General features: G+C 43.9%; 1 protein-coding gene across 2 annotated transcripts in view; it reads right to left on the bottom strand.

Moving 5' to 3' along the window:
* Positions 1-996: 996 nt before the first annotated feature.
* Positions 997-23,683, bottom strand: part of CPNE2 (copine 2) — a 215,659-nt gene continuing 192,972 nt past the window's right edge. For both annotated transcript variants that reach the window (XM_068260756.1, XM_068260755.1), the window contains exons 12-16: positions 18,988-19,042; positions 14,005-14,056; positions 8,106-8,239; positions 3,176-3,412; positions 997-1,231 (exon numbers count right to left, since the gene is read on the bottom strand). In XM_068260756.1, the coding sequence (XP_068116857.1) occupies positions 1,124-1,231; positions 3,176-3,412; positions 8,106-8,239; positions 14,005-14,056; positions 18,988-19,042 (586 nt within the window). In that variant the 3' untranslated portion in view covers positions 997-1,123. The remainder of the gene's footprint in view (positions 1,232-3,175; positions 3,413-8,105; positions 8,240-14,004; positions 14,057-18,987; positions 19,043-23,683) is intronic.

Here is a 23,683-nt window from a genome sequence, read left to right as displayed (position 1 = left end):
TACACATGTCCTACGGGAGGCAACAACGGGTCCGTCGTTGCCTCCCGCTGGGCGGTGTTTCAGCAGACAGTAGCGCGTGTGTACGCGCTGTCGGCGGACTGATAAGCCTGTTCCTGAGCGATCCGCTGAGCGGACCCGTCGTTGCCTCCCGTAGGACGTGTGTACGGGCCTTTAAGCTATAGTCTGACCCAGTTCGATCCGGGCAGAAACTGTCACCTGCATACCTGATGTTTAACTTTTTCAGGCAGAGAAAGAAAAAAAAAAAAGGAACAAAGCCCAGATATTTGTGTGCTAGGCACTGTACATACCAATGTCTATCTCAACATGCCACATGTCAACTCGGTTGTTCTTTAAAGAAAAAACATTTCTTTGTTACAGCTGATACAAACCCTGCAATAAATCTGCAGTGTGTCTACTTCCTGCTTTCATGGAAGCAGGCATAGGGTTACCAAATTAGCTGCTCTGCCGAGGCAGTCATCTGACATAGCTCACATTACATTCTTGATTAGTCACAGATGGGGAATTAAACAGGCTAAACTCTCTAAATACATACTGTTCGCACATTGCTATGTTTTCCTTCTGTCCTGTGCAAGAGTTTAGGTCCACTTTAAGTTATATTTAAACACACCTTAGTATAAGTACAGTAACACTTTAAATCCTCTAAATGCTCCTTTATTTTGCAGAGATTTGTAGTGAATAGAGAGCTGGATATGCTCAGTAACTGTATTACAGGGAAATGTTTAGCAGACGTACACAACCAATATGCCAGAGTAGGCCTTCTGTAGGTTTGTTTCAATAATCACCATAAATGACCCAGTAATACACAAGCAGAAGATCTACCTCAGGAAATGGCCGCCCTGATGAAGGGGAGCTGAGTACCTGGAAGTCACAGGACTCCTGTAGATTGTCATGGTAAGAATAGCAGCAACCCTTGCCAGAGCTTGGTGCAGTCTCGGATTGTCACAGTGACCTCTGGCATTATATATGCAGAGAAAGTAAAAAGAATATGATGGCTTTAATAATACACAGAAGGATGTCCATAGCTGGCCACCCCATATACATATTCACACTGCTGAGACAGATTGCTGGTTTCATTCTGTACTGAGGCTGCACATCCTGACCGTTATACTGCTTCAGCCTTGATGGGAGGCAGGTTGTGGTTCTTGAAGTAATCCACCACTTGCTGGGGAAGTTCTGCAAGGACAGCTTTGGCCAGAGTTTCCTTAGGAGCCTGAGGAGTGACAGAGAATGTGAATTAGCATTGACAATACATGTGGCAGTGCTTTCTGCAGCACACAGGTAATAGCAGTCACCAGTTCCCACACCTCCCCATTTTTATGCATTTCAAATCAACAAAGATAGTCAACGAGATGCAAATTTTATGTAGCTTTGAGTTGGGCCAACTCAATGTACTTCCTGTTAAATTTGATTGGCCCAATTCCAACCTGCATGAAATTTGCATAGACGTTGAAATTATTGGTATATCATTAACTATCTCTGTACACCAAAGGCTGACTGGAGCCGAATGGCGGAGTTACCGGGCTGCCTAGCGGAAGATCCAGGTGGTGTGGGAAAACGGCGAGGGACCAATCAGCCTGAGGGGGGGCTGGAGGAAGCCCCACTTATGTATACTTTTTTTATTTTAACTCCTATCAGGTTCTCTTTAAAGAGACTCTGTAACATTCAAAAGATCCCCTGGGGGGTACTCACCTCGGGTGGGGGAAGCCTCCGGATCCTAATGAGGCTTCCCACGCCGTCCTCTGTCCCACGGGGGTCTCTCCGCAGCCCTCCGAACAGCCGGCGACTGTGCCGACTGTCATTTCAATATTTACCTTTGCTGGCTCCAGCGGGGGCGCTGTGGCTGCTTTCCATTCCAAACTACACGGAAATACCCGATCTCATTCGGGTCCGCTCTACTGCGCAGGCGCAGGAAACTTGCGCCTGCGCAGTAGAGCGGACCCGACGGCGATCGGGTATTTCCGTGTAGTTCGGAGCCGACAGCCGTTAGAGCGCCTGCGCAGGAGCCAGGAAGGTAAATAATGACGTCACCGCTGCCCGGACTCCACGGAGGGCTGCAGCGAGACCCCTGACGGATGGAGGACGGCGTGGGAAGCCTCATTAGGATCCGGAGGCTTCCCCCACCCGAGGTGAGTACCCCCCAGGGGATCTTTTTATGTTACAGTTCCTCTTTAAGGTACATTTACAGAATTTCGCAGAAATCTATGCCCCAACATGTCAAATCAATTGTAATTGTAATAACCAATCAGAAAAGAAAGAACATCTCCATCGATTGGAGGCGGGGCAGGAGTGGCGGTAGATTCACAACCAACAGTGCAACACTGTGGTTCAAATGCTTCATGCTTAACTCTATTGAAAATCTATATGCAGTGTGTGGAAGGAATAGATCCCTCTCTGATCACATTTCGATAAGAGAGGGATCGATCTTTCTGCCACATCTGGTGGCGGTCTCCTAATGTGTGGCTACCTTTACCCTGGGCTCAGCATTTTGTTGTTGCAACAAGTACAGAGCACTGAGCGAGTGACACGGATCCTTCCTTATTCTGATACATTAAAGCAGCGGGGACAGCCATACTATCCCAGGGAAAAAACTCACATATATAAGTAGATAAATACTTATTCTACTTACATAACATATGCATTGTACTGTCCACGTTTTGATTTCAGTGAATATTATACAGTAAATAAAAAGAAAACTGTTCCAGGCATTTTCCATCTTTACTGCCCCTGACTGAAACCAATGCTGACGTCATTTCCTACCTTACTCTTTTTTTCTCTACTAGAAACTGCACTGTCATTTCTAGCTTGCTTCGTAAACATGTGAGCACAGCATACATCATATTTCAGCAGCTTCTGCAGAGGGGTGAGGTGTATTTCCCTTCTCAGCCTCATGTCACACTGAACTGCCCTCAGCCAATCAGTGTGGAGCAGGAATGTGGAAGGGTAGATAACAAGCTTCCCTCTCCTTGGCAATGTAGCAGAACAGAGCCAGGCTGACTGAGATACGATTCATTACAGCAGAAACATGTATGATTATATTGGAATGCTTGCAATGTAAGGTCAGGATGTAGACTACATAATAAACACAAAGCAGTGGGTAAATGGGATTGACTTTGTGGCTTACAATCCCCTTTAACAACTGATCTGCTCGACTTACATTACGAAAGTCCCGGAAAGGGACAAACTGTACAATGTCCCGCGATGCCTCCTCTCCAGTATGAGACCTGAGCATTCTGTTATCTCCATCCAGAAACTCCATGGCAGAAAAGTCAGCATTCCCCACCCCAATAATGATGATGGACATGGGCAGCTTAGAGGCTTGTACAATGGCATGTCGGGTTTCATCCATATCACTGATGACACCATCTGTTATGATCAGAAGGATGAAATATTGCTGGAAAACAAAACACACAGAGGTCGGTGATTCCATCAGATCGCCATCAGCAGCCATGCAAGATTCCAATCTGACAGACAGGAGCTCATGATGTCACATTTCATTCAATGCATTTTCATTATTCACACAGATGTAACAGTTTAATATCTAACAACTACAAAGTCCCTGCAGCCAGTCTCTGCACTATTCTTATAGCGACAGCACAGCTGCAGAGCGATGTGCTGTATGGTAGAAGCTGGGATATTTAGAGTGCAACAAGATATTTTCCGACTATCATTGATAACCAAATATAAACTGAAATCTAGCACCCTGAAACCTCCACTTCACGAGGTTCCACCAGACCATGCGTCCAGGCAGGACCAGCTGCTTTCCCTGATCTTTATCCTATATACAAGCAATTACCCATATTTTCCGGACTATAAGACACTCCTGACCACAAGATGCACCTAACAAACCAAATTAAAGACTTATCCCCACAGAGACCGCACCACAAAGGGTTGAACAAAGTAACAAAAGCTTTATTGTATAACAATTAGGTTCCAACAATAAAATCAATTAAAATGAAAAATCCAGGATGACACACCATTATAATAAATAACCATGATATATAAATATACATACACTCATGAATGAACTTCCAAACTGTAATAAATCTTGGATACCAACCCCATAAATTCAGTAAGCTAAAGTGCTAGTGCTATTACTAGAGTCCCCCCTAAAATGATTGCTGTAAGAACCTCAAATGGTTAAAAAAAGGAAAGAAAAGGAGACCCAGTGAAAGATGTGAATAGTGAGAAGTGAAAAGGATAGCAGGAGGAACCAGCGTGGAGAGGTGATGAGGAGGCTGGACGGCGCCAGCTAAGATAACAATTTGGGTGTGATAATAGCACTAGCACTTTAGCTTGCTGAATTTATGGAGTTGGTATTTAAGATTTATTACAGTTTGGAAGCTCATTCATGATTGTATGTATATTTATATATCATGGTTATTTATTATAATGGTGTGTCATCCTGGATTTTTCATTTTAATTGATTTTATTGTTGGAACCTAATTGTTATACAATAAAGCTTTTGTTACTTTGTTCAACCCTTTGTGGTGCGGTCTCTGTGGGGATAAGTCTTTAATTTGGTTTGTTGCAGTTCTGTACATTCCCCTTCTGCACACATAGTTCATATAGATTTGATTATTGAAGCTTGATGATTTGTGACTGGTGCTTGCCCTATGTTGGTAATTTACACAAGACGCACCTAGGTTTAGAGGACAAAAACCAGGGGAAAATATATATATACTAAACCTGGTGCATCCATGGTGAAGGGGCATCTTGTGGATTATGCCCCCTTTGTACCTCATGCCCCCTTCTTCCTCTTGTGTCCCCCTGTGTCCTCCTCTGTCCCCCTGTGTCCTCCTCTGCCCCCCTTGTGCCCTCCTGTGTCCCCCTCTGTCCTCCTCTGCCCCCCTTGTGCCCTCCTGTGTCCCCCTGTGTCCTCCTCTGCCCCCCTTGTGTCCCCCTGTGTCCTCCTCTGTCCCCCTGTGTCCTCCTCTGCCCCCCTTGTGTCCCCCTCTGTCCTCCTTATGCCTCCTCCTCTATGCCCCTTTGTGTCCTGGTGTCCTCCGTTTGTCCCCCGGTGTGCATGGGCACATTACAGGGAGTCCCTGACATAGATTATAGTTCAAAAAATACAGTAATTGTCTTACTTTGAAATGATAACCACATACTGTGGGAACTTGACATAGAAGAAGATTAAGATATGTATATATACACCTGTTTACTAGCATATGGGATATCAGCCAACAGTAAAACTGTGCCTGTTCCCTGAGCCGGGAAGTACCTGTGACTCCTAAAGAAGTTAATCATACAATTGGTTATGTCCACGAAACGCATCGAGAAATGAGCTATATCTCGGCCAATTTATAGCTACTAATTTTAGAAAAATATAAATACAGATATAATGCATCCTAATGTGATCCCTCCTTGTGCTGTGTGGTGAGGGTCCCATATCGGGAAAATACTCTTTTTAGAGCTTCCGGTACAAGGAAGTAATTGAAAGCAATATGGAATAATGTTAAAATTGTATGTAACCTACTATATTGTGATGGCTACACAAGCAATCATCTTTTTTTGTATGTATTATTGCTTTTAAAGTTGAATTTTCTAACAAACTTTATTTTTAAAAAGACTCCGAGCAGTGCAGAAACTATGGAAAGATGCATACCATTTTGAAGCTCTCTTTCTCCTGATTCCAACAATATATAAACCGCCGCCCTACGCCTTTTAGTTTTCGCTGTTTTCGCGTTCGAAATCGCGGCAAAAGAAATTAACCAAAACTAAAAGGCGTAGGGCGGCGGTTTATGTGTCGTTGGAAAGAGGAGAAAGAGAGCTTCAAAATGATATGCATCTTTCCATAGTTTCTGCACTGCTCGGAGTCCCTTTAATTGACTATTAGATGACCTGACTCAAGAATTACTATATATCCTTATTGTGAACAGTATGTGTGTCTGGTTTCCCCTGAAAAATCCTATGTGCCCAAAATAAGATTAGCATCTTGTATGTGATAAAGGGGGAAAAACAATAGCTTGTTTATTAATTGTAATTAGATATTTGTGATAACCTATTAGGTATCATTATTGGGCATTCTGAGTCAAATAAACTGAAACTGTAGATTGTATGCTCTCCCCTTGTCTGCTTGGGTTTCCTCCGGGCATTCTGGTTTCCTCCCAATCAGTTTTATGATCATTGGTCTGAAATGTATATTTGTTTTGTGCCAGATTGACAGTTCCATATCTATGTGTATCTCAGTGTCCATGTCCGGTGAATCAGTTAAAGTGTACCAGAGACAAATAATGGTTAACGAGGAACTGTCGCGAAAATCTTAAAATTGAAAACACATACAAATAAGAAGTGCATTTCCCCCAGAGTAAAATGATCCATAAATTACTTTTCTCCTATGTTGCTGTCACTTACAGTAAGTAGTAGAAATCTGACATTACTGACAGATAGTCCATCTTCTCATAGGGGGTTCTCAGGGTTTTCTTTATTTTTAAAAGCACTTAGTGATTGGCAGTTGCTTCGTCCAACTGCCAAAATAGTGTGCAGCGAGCAGGAAGGCTGGCCAGCATCTTTGTATTACTCATTTTCAGGGAATGTCTTTATAAAGAATAAAGGCCATGCTGCGAATCCCCCATGAAGATTGGTAATGTCAGATTTCTACTACCTACTGTAAGTGACAGCAACATAGGAGAGAAGTAATTTATGGCTCATTTTACACAGGAAGAAAACGTATTTCTTATTTGTATGTGTTTTAAATTTTAAGATTTCCGCGACAGTTCCTCTTTAATTATTATTCATCTCTGTTTTCCTTTAATGAGATTTTTATAAATACTGATATATTATGAATTCTAATGAAGCAACAACCCCATCATAATTGTCACAGATATTCCAGTTGCAGGCCCAAGGTGGGAGGCCCACAATGTGACTTAGCAAGTGGCACCCAAGAGGTGCCTGAAAGTATACTTTGTAAGGGGTTATGCCAGTATTTTTTAAACCTGTCCTCGTGGCTGTTTTGCAGGCAGCCTCAGCTATGCACAGGCGGGGTAATTAGTGTCTCAGCTAGGTGGATTCCATGCAGCTGAGACACTAATTACCCCACTTCTGCATAGGTGAGGTTGCCTGCAAAATATGCACCATTGGGGAGTCAGGAGGACAGGTTTGAGAAACACTAGGTTATGCATTCACTTCTCCATGTGCTGATAGCTGACCAGCTAAGGAGGTGACCACTGTGCACCACGGGAGGCCTAGGCTTTGATTCCAAGAGAGGGAGAATTTCAGTGTTGAGCTCTTGGGAAGGACATGAGGTAATTGATATTTATTTATTGTGTTTATAAAGTGCCAACATATTCAGCGCTGGACATTATTTAAGGTTGCAGACAATATTTAGGGGTGACATACAGCTATAAGACAATACAGGAATGCATGGAAACCACATCACGCAGCACAGTATAAGTACAAGGTAATGCTTAGTCAGTCACTGGATGGGAGCATGGAGATTAGGCAAGTCAAGCTCACACAAGAGTTTACTCAGATCCATAGGATGGGTCTACAGTAATGGAAGTGCATGAACAGGTGTGAGGAAGGTGAGGGCTTTGGAGAGGAAGAGGCCATGGACCACTGTAAGGTTATTGCAGACAGATCTGGCATTCCAGAGACCGCAGGGTAGGGGGAAGCATGTGTTTGTTTGTGGGTGGGATGGATGGAAATAAGGTTGGGGTGAGGATGGATGTTGAGGCTATTAGTGGACAGAGGGCTGTGAGGGGTGTTGCTTTTCTGGCAGCAGGCTGTGGCCCAGGGTTAGGTGATATATCACCAGCTGCAAGTAAGAGGAGGAGGGAGAGAGTGAGCAAATGGGAATGGGATTTAAATGTTTGTGAGGTTTTTGAGCTGCTGGGGGAGAGAGAGATTTCAGGAGAGCTAACAGTTCATGAGAAGCTGAGCAAGGTGAGGAAAGCAAAGCAGGTGAAATGAATATAGAGTGTGGTACATTGGGAGGGTGATACATTGGGATATTGTTAGACACACCTCCCTCCAGCCTTTGCAAGAGGCCTGGCTGGCATTGGGTCTGTCAGTTTCAGCTAGTGTAATACCATCTGCAGATGCCTAGGTAAAGTGAAGACTTTTCTCCCTTGACATGCACTTACTGCTGCAGCGTCTTGTGTTGTTGCCTGCGCCGCAAATCGTGCCACGTGGTTAATTATTGGAGAGAAGTTGGTTGGTCCATAGAAGCGTATGTGAGGCAAGCAGGCAGAGTATGCTTCTATAATGCCTTCTACTCCTACAAGAGAAGAACACACACAGAGTTCAGTGGCATTCACAGATGGCAGAATCTCCCAGATGTTCTCCTGTAGAGAAAAGTAATGGGAAACTAAATATGTAACTTATCAGGTGATTTATTTGTACTTCCATGACTGGCTGGTTATAATTAGCCTGCACAACCTGAGGTATGATTACATCATTGCAACCAGCCAATCAGAGGATTCAATATCAATCAGCCAATCAAGAAGAGCAGTAAAAATCAATCACATGACAAACTGATCATGTGCCTCTCCATAAACACTCCTGCAGGAGAAATTCTGCTAGGAGAATAAAAAATCTCTAATGATTTCTAAATAAAAGCACTGTCCAAAGAATAAGCACAGACAAGTAATATCAGTGAACAGTAACTACTAATGCAAACATACTGCAGCTTAGCTAAAATGTCATTGTTACATTTGAAATGAAAATTCTACATTCACTTCATAAAGTGCTTTAACATATATACAATATACTTTAATGTTATTAGAAATTATTTTCTATTTCAATTTGCATTTTGAAGCCAGTTATGTCAAAAATTGCATTTTTTCATAACCGTTAAATCAGTACTTCTTTGGTGTACTCTTTAAAAGTACAGAGTACCCGATAAAACTCCTCCTCCTGCATGAGTAATTAGCTGAATACAGCAGGTGGCACTGTAACTCCTCCTACACATATGGAGTAAACAAACAAACCCTAAAGCCTCATACACATACAAGCATGTAGTGCGGCAGTGATTGGTACTCAATCCCTCAGGTGACATTGCAGGGCTGAGGCTCTACAGTCGGGTCACTAGCCTGAAGGTGATGTGTTCTGTTGCTATGCAGAGGAAGGAAGAAGTCCCAGGTAAGTCATCTTTCTGGACACGGTTCAGGAGTAATTTAAAGTGGCAGGGACAGCCATACTAGCCCAGGAAAAAAACACATATATAAGTAGATAAATACATGTTCTACTTACATATGTACTGTACTGCCACGTTTTGATTTTAGTGAATTTTATATATTAAATCAAGAGAAAAAGGCATTTTCCATTTTTACTGCCTCTGACTGAAGCCAATCCTGATGTAATTTCCTTCCTTACTCTTTTTTTCTCCTAGAAACTGCACTGTCATATCTAGCTTGCTTTGTAAACACATGTGAGCACAGCACAGATCTCAGCAGCTTCACACTGAGCTGCCCTCATCCAATCAGTGAGGAGCAGCAATGTGGGTGGGGAGATACCAAGCTTCCTTCTGGTCAGCAATGAACCAAACAGAGCCAGGCTGACTGAGATACGATTTATTACAGCAGAAAAATGTAAGATTATATGGAATGCTTGCAATGCAAGGTCAGGTTGAAGAATGCATAATAAACACAGAGCAGTCTGGCTGACATTTACGCTTTAAGAAAACAAACTCAATAGTCAACACAGAATGGAGATTGGAGAAGCCAAATTCAAAAGATGCATTTCAGGTAAATGGTTAATTTTGAACTTTAAAAAAAAAGGTCATGCTTATTTATAGTATTATTTTAAGAAGAACATGCAATTTTTAATACAAATTGTTAATCAGTGCTCACTTATCCACCATAGAAATAGCCATACAGTGCTACAGTACATTCTGCAAAACATCAGACTATACAGTTCACAGAACCTAATGCTCTGGGCTAACATACAATGTTACAATGTAAACACGTTGTATAACAACTAATGCCAAGAATGCAACATAATCAAATGTTGTATAACAATAGCCATATTTAGAGACTGTCCAGTGGAGCTCACACTTTTAGCTGAAATACAAACTGCAATAGAGTAGGAGTCAAGCATGAGTAGCGATCTTGCTGACAATGAGAGGCAAGGGGTGGCCTATACCCCACAAGCGATCTGTGGGCCTACTGGGCTCGCCACTGCGGTGAGTTGCCAACTGGCAGGGAGGGGGACACAAGTGGTGAAGGTGCTAGAATCACTGCTGAGACCCTGGCTGCAAACCCTCGGAGTGGATTTATTCGTTTGGTTTATTAGCAAGAACGCTGCTCATAACTGACTTCATGCATTTATTAAAAGTTACTGTAATTGAGAAATGTAAAACAAACAAAAATAAAAGAATCCAGAGATACAGTATATTGATGCAAGCAGCATGAGTTGGAGGCTACAGTCACAGTAGAACGTGATTGTCCTGCATTAATAAAGTCTGATGACGCAGGTTACTGTACTGCAATGTTAAGGTTATGGGACGTTAAAGTCGCGTTGTAAATGTTGCGTTATGGTAACGCACTGCTGCAGTGCGTTACCTCTAAACGCAAACGTTAACAGATACAGGGAAAGATACTTTTCATTGCCTGTATTCTATGGTAACACAGCATTAAGGCGCACTGCAACTTTTTTATTGCGTTATAGTGTTGTGCTTTGACTTTAACATTGCAACACAAACCAACGTTCTACTGTAAACCGAGCCTTAAAGTGCTAATTAAAGGACAACTGACTTGAGAGGGATATGGAGGCTGCCATATTTATTTCCTTTTAAACAATACCAGTTGCCTGGCACCCTGCTCATCTTTCATGCTTCAGCAGTGTCTGAATCACACACCTGTGGCTAATGCAATCACACTTCAGTCAAACATCTGATCTACATGTTTGTTGAAGGTCTACCGCTAAAACTTTTTGGCTAGGTTCACAGTGGTCAGTTGCATAACTTGCGCATTATGATGATTGTGAACTGCAATGGAGACTGGACATAGACTTCAATACAAAGCCTGTATGCAGCAAGTTAGAATAATATGACCAGTTACTGTGAACAGGCCCATAGGATTGTATGGGCAGTGAGTTGACATGCAGAATTATCCTGCAACACAACTGACCATTGTGAACAGGACCTAAAAGGAAATAAATATGTCAGCCATATCCCTCTCAGCTCAGCTGCACTTTAACACATACCTCCTAGAAAAAGCATATAACATATGGTAATAATACAATCCCTAAGAATATGCAATAAGAAGGAAATGTATCCACAGCCGCCTGTCTTTTTCAAACTGAAAGGAATGTTCTAATAACTGTGCATTCAGTTCCTCCATTTTGTAAAGGTAGTTAAAGGACTCACGAGGCCAGAAAAAAATGCACCTTTACTTACCTGGTGCTTCTTCCGGCCTCTAGAAGTCATTTGGGTCCCCCAGCACAACTCCAATCCTCTCCGAGGTCCCCCTGGCAGTCGTAAGTCTTCTGCGCATGCGAACACATACACGCTCACGGCATTGGGAACGTACTGTGCCTCCCAATGACATTGGCTCGTACGCACATGGTGCTTGCACATGCCTGCGCAGAAGGCGCCACTGGGGGTCAACGATCCTTATAGGCTGCCAGCAGGACCCTGGAGAGGATCTGAGCTGCACCGAGGGACCCAAATGAATTCTAGGGGCTGGTAGAAGACCCAGGTAAGTAAAACTGCATTTTTTTTTGGCCCTGTGAGTCCTTAAAGCCTGGTTTACATTATGATTGAGAACAGAAAGCAGAACCCATCTGCACCCAAATCATACCTCAATGAGTCAGAAAATACAAAATATTACATATTGACTAAAAAATACTTGTTTATTAGTATACATTAAAATATATATATAGCATACAATTTGAAGGTCTGAGTATCTGGGGGGCTAAGGGAAAAAGATGTTATAATGCTTCAATAATATTATTACTTTTTTTTAGCATAGTATCAGCATAGTGTATCTTAAAGAGAATCTGTATTGTTAAAATCGCACAAAAGTAAACATACCAGTACATTAGGGGACATCTACTATTACTCTCTGTCACAATTTTGCCGCTCCTCGCCGCATTAAAAGTGGTTAAAAACAGTTTTTAAAAGTTTGTTTATAAACAAACAAAATGGCCACCAAAACAGGAAGTAGGTTGATGTACAGTATGTCCACACATAGAAAATACATCCATACACAAGCAGGCTGTATACACCCTTCCTTTTGAATCTCAAGAGATCATTTGTGTGTTTCTTTCCCCCTGCAGCTATCTTCCACTGAAGTGTCATGCTGTTTCTTCCTGCAGAGTGCAGACAGCTCTGTCTGTATGTAATTCCTCAGTATGTGAAAGCCCAGCCAGCTCAGAGGAGGATTTATCCAGCTTGTAAAAGATAAGAGAGAGGAGAGAAGCTGCCCTAATCTAAATAATTCACAGGCAGTGTGCAGAGAGGGGCCGGGAGGGGGAAGATACATCACAGAACCACAACACTGAAGAAATTGGCAGCATTCCAGACACAGGCTGACAAGTCTGACAAGAGAGAGATAAGTTGATTTATTACAGAGATGGTGATAGTAGAACGTGCTGCAGTAAGCCAGAACACATTAGAATAGCTTTTGGAACTTGTAGGATGATAAAAAACCGGATGTAATTTTTGTTACGGAGTCTCTTTAAAACATGGTCAATGAAATCACATATGAATCACCAAAAGGATTTCAAGAGTTTCTCATATCCATAGTTGCCTGCTTAAGGACAGGAACTTTGAGGATTAGCTCTCTGCTGGCTTTTTACCACCTTGTAAACCTGTGCATCTTGTGTCTCATTGTTGGAACTCTGTACATCAACAGTTGCCTGCTTGTAGACAGGAACTTTAATGCAAACTCTTTTTGCCACTACATTGCCCTGCCATTTTTACATCAAGGACTCTGTTTTCTTATAGTCCTCATGGATTGAGGCCTCTTGAAATCCTCTTGATGATTCATATGTGATTTCATTGACCATGTTTTAAGATACACTATGCTGATACCATGCTAAAAGAAGTAATAATATTATTGAAGCATTGTAACATCTTTTTCCCTTAGCCCTCCAGATACTCAGACCTTCAAATTGTATGCTATATATATATTTTAATGTATACTAATAAACAAGTATTTTTTAGTCAATATGTAATTTTTTGTATTTTCTGACTCATTGAGGTATGATTTGGGTGCAGATGGGTTCTGCTTTCTGTTCTTGCTCTTTTTAAACCCAAGTCACTCTGAGTCATATATCCTTTTTTTTTGCATATATGCATAATCAGAAGTGGATTGGTGTTGGATGAATCACATATATAATTCTTACATTATGATTGGCCAATCACTGACCAATTTTACCATCTCCATATATTATGAAGGTTTATCTACACAAGCTGCTCATAGTATAGTATTCAATTTCTCTTGACTCTCATACTACATGGAGGTGGTAAAATTGGTCAGTGATTAGCCAATCAAATTTGAAGGTGTGTATCAGGCTTAGTTTTTTAATCTTCCGTGAGATAAACAGATTTCTCTATTCCAGAAGGCTGCTCACAGTATTCTTGCTGCCAAATTAGGAATTCTGAGTGATTGCCAACTAAATTTACCTCATGCCGAATGAGTTTCATTCAGATTTCATCCTCTAATTATTGCACCTGAGCGGGTGTGTTCGGGGGGCGGGGTTAAGTTCACCCAGCAGTCTTCTTCTTTAACCCATGTCATGTGACTACTACGCATTCTCCTCCAACCCAGAAGGAAGGCGCCGTGCAACGGGTTAAAGAAGACTGCTGGGTAAGTTTAACACCCCCCCGAATACATCTGCTCAGGTGCAATTATTAGAGGATGAAAACTCAATGAAACTCATTCGGATTTCATCCGAATTTTAACCGGAGCTCATCCCTGACCTCATGACAATAAAATAAAGAATAAACAAAAATCAATGGTAAACTAAATTCAAGAACACCCAGATGCCACAGTCACAATGTATAAGTGAAGCAAATAATACCATAAATAGACTGACCTGAACAGAATGGGCTTGTAGGATTAAAGTTGATTGCAAATTCATGGGACACCTGAAAAATAACAGGTTGTTATTCCACCCCAGAACTAAAATGGTCGCCACACTCCATTTTTCTAAATATTTTGATCATTTTCATTGATGCTCAAAAACCATAAAATCGCCATCAACGAACCTACAGTCCCTATCTCGTTTGTTAACCGGGGACTACCTGTAGTATCAAATCACAGGCCAAGGTTAGGACTGGCAGAGTAGGATCAGATCACAGGCCAAGGTTAGGACTGGCAGAGTAGGATCAGATCACAGGCCAAGGTTAGGACTGGCAGAGCAGAGGCAGATCACAGGCCAAGGTTAGGACTGGCAGAGCAGGATCAGATCACAGGCCAAGGTTAGGACTGGCAGAGCAGGATCAGATCACAGGCCAAGGTTTGGACTGGCAGAGCAGGATCAGATCACAGGCCAAGGTTAGGACTGGCAGAGCAGGATCAGATCACAGGCCAAGGTTAGGACTGGCAGAGTAGGATCAGATCACAGGCCAAGGTCCAGGACTGGCAGAGCAGGATCAGATCACAGGCCAAGGTTAGGACTGGCAGAGCAGGATCAGATCACAGGCCAAGGTTAAGACTGGCAGAGCAGGATCAGATCACAGGCCAAGGTTAGGACTGGCAGAGCAGGATCAGATCACAGGCCAAGGTTAGGACTGGCAGAGTAGGATCAGATCACAGGCCAAGGTTAGGACTGGCAGAGTAGGATCAGATCACAGGCCAAGGTTAGGACTGGCAGAGCAGGATCAGATCACAGGCCAAGGTTAGGACTGGCAGAGCATGATCAGATCACAGGCCAAGGTTAGGACTGGCAGAGTAGGATCAGATCACAGGCCAAGGTTAGGACTGGCAGAGCAGGATCAGATCACAGGCCAAGGTTAGGACTGGCAGAGCAGGATCAGATCACAGGCCAAGGTTAGGACTGGCAGAGCAGGATCAGATCACATGCCAAGGTTAGGACTGGCAGAGCAGGATCAGATCACAGGCCAAGGTTAGGACTGGCAGAGCAGGATCAGATCACAGGCCAAGGTTAGGACTGGCAGAGCAGGATCAGATCACAGGACAAGGTTAGGACTGGCAGAGCAGGATCAGATCACAGGCCAAGGTTAGGACTGGCAGAGCAGGATCAGATCACAGGCCAAGGTTAGGACTGGCAGAGTAGGATCAGATTACAGGCCAAGGTTAGGACTGGCAGAGCAGGATCAGATAACAGGCCAAGGTTAGGACTGGCAGAGCAGGATCAGATCACAGGCCAAGGTTTGGACTGACAGAGCAGGATCAGATCACAGGCCAAGGTTAGGACTGGCAGAGCAGGATCAGATCACAGGCCAAGGTTAGGACTGGCAGAGTAGGATCAGATCAAAGGCCAAGGTTAGGACTGGCAGAATAGGATCAGATCACAGGCCAAGGTTAGGACTGGCAGAGCAGAGTCAGATCACAGGCCAAGGTTAGGACTGGCAGAGTAGGATCAGATCACAGGCCAAGGTTAGGACTGGCAGAGTAGAGTCAGATCACAGGCCAAGGTTAGGACTGGCAGAGCATGATCAGATCACAGGCCAAGGTTAGGACTGGCAGAGTAGGATCAGATCACAGGCCAAGGTTAGGACTGGCAGAGCAGGATCAGATCACAGGCCAAGGTTAAGACTGGCAGAGCAGGATCAGATCACAGGCCAAGGTTAGGACTGGCAGAGCAGGATCAGATCACAGGCCAAGGTTAGGACTGGCAGAGCAGGATCAGATCACAGGCCAAGGTTAGGACTGGCAGAGTAGGATCAGATCACAGGCCAGGGTTAGGACTGGCAGAGTAGGATCAGATTACAGGCCAAGGTTAGGACTGGCAGAGCAGGATCAGATAACAGGCCAAGGTTAGGACTGGCAGAGCAGGATCAGATCACAGGCCAAGGTTAGGACTGGCAGAGTAGGATCAGATCACAGGCCAAGGTTTGGACTGGCAGAGCAGGATCAGATCACAGGCCAAGGTTAGGACTGGCAGAGCAGGATCAGATCACAGGCCAAGGTTAGGACTGGCTGAGTAGGATCAGATCACAGGCCAAGGTTTGGACTGGCAGAGCAGGATCAGATCACAGGCCAAGGTTAGGACTGGCAGAATAGGATCAGATCACAGGCCAAGGTTAGGACTGGCAGAGCAGAGTCAGATCACAGGCCAAGGTTAGGACTGGCAGAGCAGGATCAGATCACAGGCCAAGGTTAGGACTGACAGAGTAGGATCAGATCACAGGCCAAGGTTAGGACTGGCAGAGCAGGATCAGATCACAGGCCAAGGTTAGAACTGGCCGAGTAGGATCAGATCACAGGCCAAGGTTAGGACTGGCAGAGCAGGATCAGAAAACAGGCCAAGGTTAGGACTGGCAGAGTAGGATCAGATCACAGGCCAAGGTTAGGACTAGCAGAGTAGGATCAGATCACAGGCCAAGGTTAGGACTGGCAGAGCAGGATCAGATCACAGGCCAAGGTTAGGACTGGCAGAGTAGGATCAGATCACAGGCCAAGGTTAGGACTGGCAGAGCAGGATCAGATCACAGGCCAAGGTTAGGACTGGCAGAGCAGGATCAGATCACAGGCCAAGGTTAGGACTGGCAGAGCAGGATCAGATCACAGGCCAAGGTTAGGACTGGCAGAGTAGGATCAGATCACAGGCCAAGGTTAGGACTGGCAGAGTAGGATCAGATCACAGGCCAAGGTTAGGACTGGCAGAGTAGGATCAGATTACAGGCTAAGGTGAGGACTGGCAGAGTAGGATCAGATCACAGGCCAAGGTTAGGACTGGCAGAGCAGGATCAGATTCCAGGCCAAGGTTAGGACTGGCAGAGCAGGATCAGATCACAGGCCAAGGTTAGGACTGGCAGAGTAGGATCAGATCACAGGCCAAGGTTAGGACTGGCAGAGCAGAGTCAGATCACAGGCCAAGGTTAGGACTGGCAGAGGAGGATCAGATTACAGGCCAAGGTTAGGACTGGCAGAGCAGAGTAAGATCACAGGCCAAGGTTAGGACTGGCAGAGCAGGATCAGATCACAGGCCAAGGTTAGGACTGGCAGAGCAGGATCAGATCACAGGCCAAGGTTAGGACTGGCAGAGTAGGATCAGATCACAGGCCAAGGTTAGGACTGGCAGAGTAGGATCAGATCACAGGCCAAGGTTAGGACTGGCAGAGCAGGATCAGATCACAGGTCAAGGTTAGGACTGGCAGAGCAGGATCAGATCACAGGCCAAGGTTAGGACTGGCAGAGCAGGATCAGATCACAGGCCAAGGTTAGGACTGGCAGAGCAGACTCACATCACAAGCCAAGGTTAGGACTGTCAGAACAGGATCAAATCACAGTCCAAGGTTAGGACTGTCAGAGTAGCATTAAATCACAGACCAAGGTTAGGACTGGCAGAACTGGGTTAGATCACAGGCCAAGGTCAGGAGTGGCAGCCGACAGAGCAAGGCTGCAGTTTAGGACTGACAGAGAAGGGTTATTTCAGGTGATGGTCTATCCATGATCACAGTACAGATATGCAGCTTGGCTTCATGTTAGGTCCAATGGAGAGGGGAGGAGAGGAACAAGCAGGAAGCATCCTGCTGGAAACATACTAACAATAGAGTTGATGAGTCTTTTCTATCTTAGCAGATAGCATAGTAGGAGTCCTCTAATATCCGGAACACCTATACACATAGCACACTGTCACCTACAACTAACACAATTGGCTTCAAGCGATACAATTCCACTTTCTCTATGTGCCTCAATTCTCTCCTGAAGTGGTAGGTATATGGAGGCTGACATATTTTTGGTTTTTTTCTGGTTGGACTTGATGGACGAAGGTCTTTTTTCAACCAAATTAACTATATTTACATCCTTTTAAACAATGCAAGTTGCCTGGCTGTCCTGCTGATCATCTGCCTCTAACACTGTACTTTTAGCCATAGACCCTGAACAAGCATGCAGATCAGATGCTGGACTGAAGTGTGACTGCATTAGCTGCATGCTTGTTTCAGGTGTGTGATCCAGATACCAATGCATCCAAACAGATCAGTAAGACTGTCAAGCAACTAGTATTGTTTAAAAGAAAATAAATATGACAGCCTCCATATCCCTCTCACTTCATGTGTCCTTTAATGCACGCTTCCAAGGACAAAAATATAATTTTGCATGGTGTGAAAAAGGAAACTGCACGTATTACTGTCTGTGTTACCACTGAGGCAATTTTTCCTCGACTCTTGTCCCTGGGATCACCAAGGACCTCTATGGCTTTAAAGGACAACGGAAATGAGAGGTATGTGGAGGCTGCCATTTTTATTTCCTTTTATGAAATACCAGTTGCCTGGCAGTCTTGCTGATCCTCTTCCTCAAATTCTTTTAGCCATAGCCCCTGAACAAGCATGCAGCAGATCAGGCGTTTCTGACATGCTTGTTTCTGGTGTGATTCAGACACTACTGCAGCCAAATAGACCAACAAGGCTGCGTGGAAACAGGTAATGTTTAGAAGGAAATAAACATGGCATCCTCCATATTCTCACTACAGTTGTCCTTTATTATGGCTGTAGTAGATCCATGGACAGGAATGAGATGACAACAATGAGGGCTTCAGTAGGCTGGCAATCAAGGTTGGCACCTGGAAGGCTGAACTACCCAACAAGTACGCTGTTCAGCATTCTGTATGAAAGAGGCCCTACCCTCTGTATGGAAAAGGTTTATTTATTTCTAAAGGGATTTATCCATTTCCTTTCATTACAGGAAAAAATCATCAGCTGGTGACAAAGACAGCAATAAAACCCGAAAAGATATCTAAATCCTTGATGCTATCATTACTGTACATATTCCTCTCTGTAGCAGGCTTCATTCAATAGTGTTGTGTTTCAGGCATGGCAATGCTATCATGTAGACTATGTCTCAGAGAAGCAATGACATGATCACACACACAGCGTAAGGCATATATTACCTTCCAGTCCGGAGGCAGCTGGGCACCAAATCCCAGGGCTGGAAAAAGTTTATCTCTACAAAGACAAGAAAGTGAAAGAAAAATGAATAAAATGAGCCCAGCTGGCTGGTAATCCAAATGTTTCCTTATCACACAACTCCAGAAAAGTTACAAATGAATCACTTCCTATCGCATTTATTTTACCTGTGTACACAGCCTACAGATCAACCGCACAGGTTATACTAAACTATGTAGGTTACTCTCTGAATGCGAAGTGTGCAGAAAGCTTATTAGAGGTGCTGCACATGTGAGCTGTTGGTCATTTCAGATGCAGCCTTTGTGGTATGCGCTGGCTCTCTCCTCGCTGTCCATTAAAATGTAAGTAAGGCTGCATTTCCACTTGTGCGGTGGGAATCATTGCGGGAAAAATTTGCATGCGGATGCGAATTTCGCATGCGGATCTATGCAAATTTTTATGCGAATTCGCATGGATGACGATGTATGCAAATTTAACCATGGCAGTGCTGGTGTGATTTTCCATTGTTTCTATGCGAATTCGCATGAAAATTCACATACCCAAACCGCATGCAAATGTATTAAATACATTGTATGCAATTTGCATAGCGGTATGCGAATTCTGATGGCTCTGCCATGCGAATTTTTTCTGCACAGAAAAACGCAAAGGAATCCTGACAAGTGGAAACAGTCCCATTCACTTGTATTGCTATGCGAATTCACATGCGAAAAACGAATGCGAATTCGCGATAGTGAAAATGGGCCCTTACACATTTTTGCTAAGCTGCTCCCAAGGTTATACATATCGTATGTTGTTTTTAATTTAGGTTAGGCCACTTGCCCGGAGGTTTGCCTCACCGTGGCGCAAGTGTCCAGTATATTATACTTTGCATGCAAACTATAGTGGAAGCCAAAGTTCCTCCATAGTATAATAAATGTAGAATTTGGTTTGGACGCAGGGCATGCATTTTCAGTCTAATAGTGGTGGTGCATGCCTGAGTGATTAACCAGTCAATTGCAGCATGTTTTAAGGGATGCGCAACCTCCCCCCTTTTCATAATTTTGCTAGTATGTAACTACCAGGTTATCTGCTCCCAGCCCGTATTCCTGAGTTTCCTGTTTGCATGGTAAGTAATAGTAGTTATGCATATGATTTTCATCTGAATTGATTGCGAAGTGTGCAGAAAGCTTATTAGAGGTGCTGCATATGTGAGCAGTTGGTCATTTCAGATGCGGCCTTTGTGGTATGCGCTGGCGCTCTCCTCGCTACTCTCTGCAATTAAACCTAGCACCAAATGATGTCATGGGTGAGGGTGAATGGGGATCTGCAAGGGGTTTCTTTTCTTAATTTCAATAACTGCAAAAGCTGCACAGAGGGTAGCATTAAAGAAGGGGTTGCAAATGGTACAGGAAGCCTGTGCATAGAAGAGGACTGCTGACAACCGTTTAGCAGCTTAGCTTCCTCAGAGGCCAGAGTGCCATCATATCCCTCTCAGATCAGGTGTACTTTAAACTGGTTAGCCTGAAATCTATTGAGTGTACAGGAGCCCCCTGACACTGCCTGAAGTTCCGACATACCGTATCTTTATCAACAATGCTTGTCCAACCCCCGAGAGCTAATGTTCTCTTCCTCAACCCACTTGCCAGAAGCCACTCTGCTGTGTGCCACACACTGTCCCTGCTATCCCCTCCATAGCAACAGACCCATCTGCACTCAGCCCTGAACTGGAGCCCAAAGGTGCGTACACACATGAGACTATAGTTGTTTGAAACGATCGTTCCCGATCGTTTCAAACGACGATCGTTTAAAAAAAAGCAACCAACGATCATTAAGTCTTACGACGGACGAGCTAGATCGTTAAAAACGAACGATCTAGCTTGGCGGATTTTTACCAACGACGATCTGTTGCAAAAGTAGTACATCATTGGAAACGGTCGTTAGTACTAGGCTTGACATGCGCATTTCACTATTTCTCCATGAAACTTCTCATTTTTATGCGCAAGCGTAATAGTTGCTTTACGTGTTGTAACGTTCGTTCTAACGATCAGATCGTTACACACATTTTAAAACTGATGCTACGTACACACATGGGACAACGATCGTTCGTTAAAAACGACGAAGGAAATTTTAATTGATGAAAGAACGACCTAAGTAAAGTTAGTTTTTAAATGTGTGTAACGATCTGATCGTTAGAACGAACGTTACATCACATAAAGCAACTATTGCGCTTGCGCATAAAAATGAGAAGTTTCATGGAGAAATAGCGAAATGCGCATGTCAAGCCTAGTACGAACGATCGTTTCCAACGATGTACTACTTTTGCAAACGATCGTCGTTGGAAAAAATCCGCCAAGCTAGATCGTTCGGTTTTAACGCTATAGCTCGTCCGTCGTTAGACTTAATGATCGTTGGTTGCTTTTTTTTAAACGATCGGGGAACAATCGTTTCAAACGACTATAGTCGCATGTGTGTACGCACCTTCACTTTACTCAGGTCGTTCTTTCATCAATTAACAGTTCGTTCGTCGTTCTCAACGAACGATTGTTGTCGCATGTGTGTAGGTAGCATTAGGGATTAAGTACCATTTTCAATCTGAATTTCAATACAAAAATGTAGGCAGTGCACCTGTAATCAGTGATTGCAGATGTAATCAGCTCTTCATTAGGATAGTGATGAGTACTGAGACTTAATTTAACCCTGTAGAGGCAGTAGGAGCAGATAGTATTGGCACGGTATAACAGGTGGACACATACCCGCTATTAGAGTTGCCTGTCAGGATAAAGGATATCCTGCCATTGACACTGCAGTGTGTGAGCGCTGTACAGACATGTCACTTGGGTATAGTAGTGTGTGTGCTGTGGCTCTGTAGCCAGGGGGAGAACCAGCCACATGACACACAAGCAGGGCTGTGGAGTAGGTACAAAAATCATCCGACTCCTCAGTTTATGAAACCACCGACTCCGACTCCAGGTACCCAAAATGGCTTCGACTCCACAGGCCTGAGCGGGCAGAGTAACCAGAGGACCAATACACCAGATCTGTATACCACAGACACTAGCACAGGCGATAGATACTCTGTGAAGTCCAAACAGCTGCCTCAGCCACCTTCCCACTAGGGAGTACTTTAGGTTATATTCTCTATGGAGCTACCTTATGTTCCTAATAAATCAGGAAAATGAGCCATTTCTTGTATTTACAAGTCAAACCAGGGTGGAGCACTAAACAAATATTAACTTTTCATTGGTGTATTCCTGATAAAAACTTTAAGGACATCTATCCATTAACCTATTGCGGCAGCCCCAGGACCGCCTAACACAGATCGGCGTAAAGTCCTGGTGCTTGCTTTTGCAGGAGATCGCACGCACACTGCATGCGCATCTCCTGCTTGGTAGGCGGATCCGCCTCCCAGTGGCGATCGCCGGCGGAGACTATTAGACGGTGAAACCATTGTCTAATTACCCGTACAGCGCTGCGATCATAGGCAGCGCTGTACTGGGGACAGCCGTGTGATATGGCTGTCCCCTTCATAGGCTGGGAGGTGATCGGCTGTCATAGACTGAAGCCTATGTTGTGCGGCCCTGCAGCTTGGACTTAAAGCTGCAGTGGCCTATTTTACAAAAAAATGGCCTGGTCTTTAGGGGGGGTTTACACTGTGGTCCTCAAGAGGTTAAACCAACTTTTTTTTAATGCTGTATGCTAGGGCACACATTACCACAAGTACTAGGCCAGTTTCTTTCCTCACATAGCCCTGCTTCTCTGCTGTAAAATCATCCCAACATTTCCAGATACAAAATGGTGTCGGCTCTGCATGACAGACCATGTTCCTGCACAGGGAGGTTGCTATATAGTCTCGTAATCACCTAGGTGAAAGAATCGTATTCAAGTAGCGATAAGGGGTTATATTTCCAACAACGTGTGTTTACTGTCTTCACTTATCTGACTGTTCAGAAAGGCATTATCAGTATATCTTTATCAAGGTTTCCCCCCTCCCAGCATGGACAGCACTGAGCAGCCAGATCAAACGCTCAGCGCTTTTTGAAGTGATTTTACAGAGCGATTCTAGGCATCTGGCTAGCGATTTTCTAATCATGCCTAGAGATTTTTGAAGCATTTTGATGTAGCGTTTTTTTATTTTTTGTTACAGTAGAGCTGGAACTGAACATCTTTTGTAACAAATACGTTTGGAAAATCGCTCTGTTCTAGCGCTTTTCAGAGTGATTTTCCACTTTCCTACACTATACATTGAGGCTGATTTGCCTCAGAAAAGCGTAGAAATGCTGCAGGACCCACATTTGCGTTTGGGAGAATATCACATCGCTCTGGTGTGCTCCATCCCATTCAAATAATTAGCCAAGTGCTTTTCGAAGCGCTAGCGTTTTTGAAATTGCGCAGAAGCGTTCTTGGTGTGCACCAGCCCTCAGTCAGGAGTGATGTATACATATCTCCCTGACTGCTAGTTACATTACAGCAATATTGCTGCACATATAGCTAACTGTTACCTCCAGCTTTCCTCCTCAGACTCTCCTGCATGCTGTGAGGACAAAACAATGAAGTATTTGTGAGCTGTGTTAGGAATGAAGAATTATTTTAAAGTAGACAGCAAGAACTAGGGGAATAAATAAAATGCTCCTTGCACTAGTGGTAATGCTAATAAATAGTATTAAAAGGGACCCTGAGCAGTGTATACAAATGAAAATCTGC

Source organism: Hyperolius riggenbachi, chromosome 11 (genome assembly GCF_040937935.1).
Source record: "Hyperolius riggenbachi isolate aHypRig1 chromosome 11, aHypRig1.pri, whole genome shotgun sequence".
Lineage (NCBI taxonomy): Eukaryota > Metazoa > Chordata > Amphibia > Anura > Hyperoliidae > Hyperolius > Hyperolius riggenbachi.
This window is presented reverse-complemented; position numbering and strand designations above follow the sequence as displayed.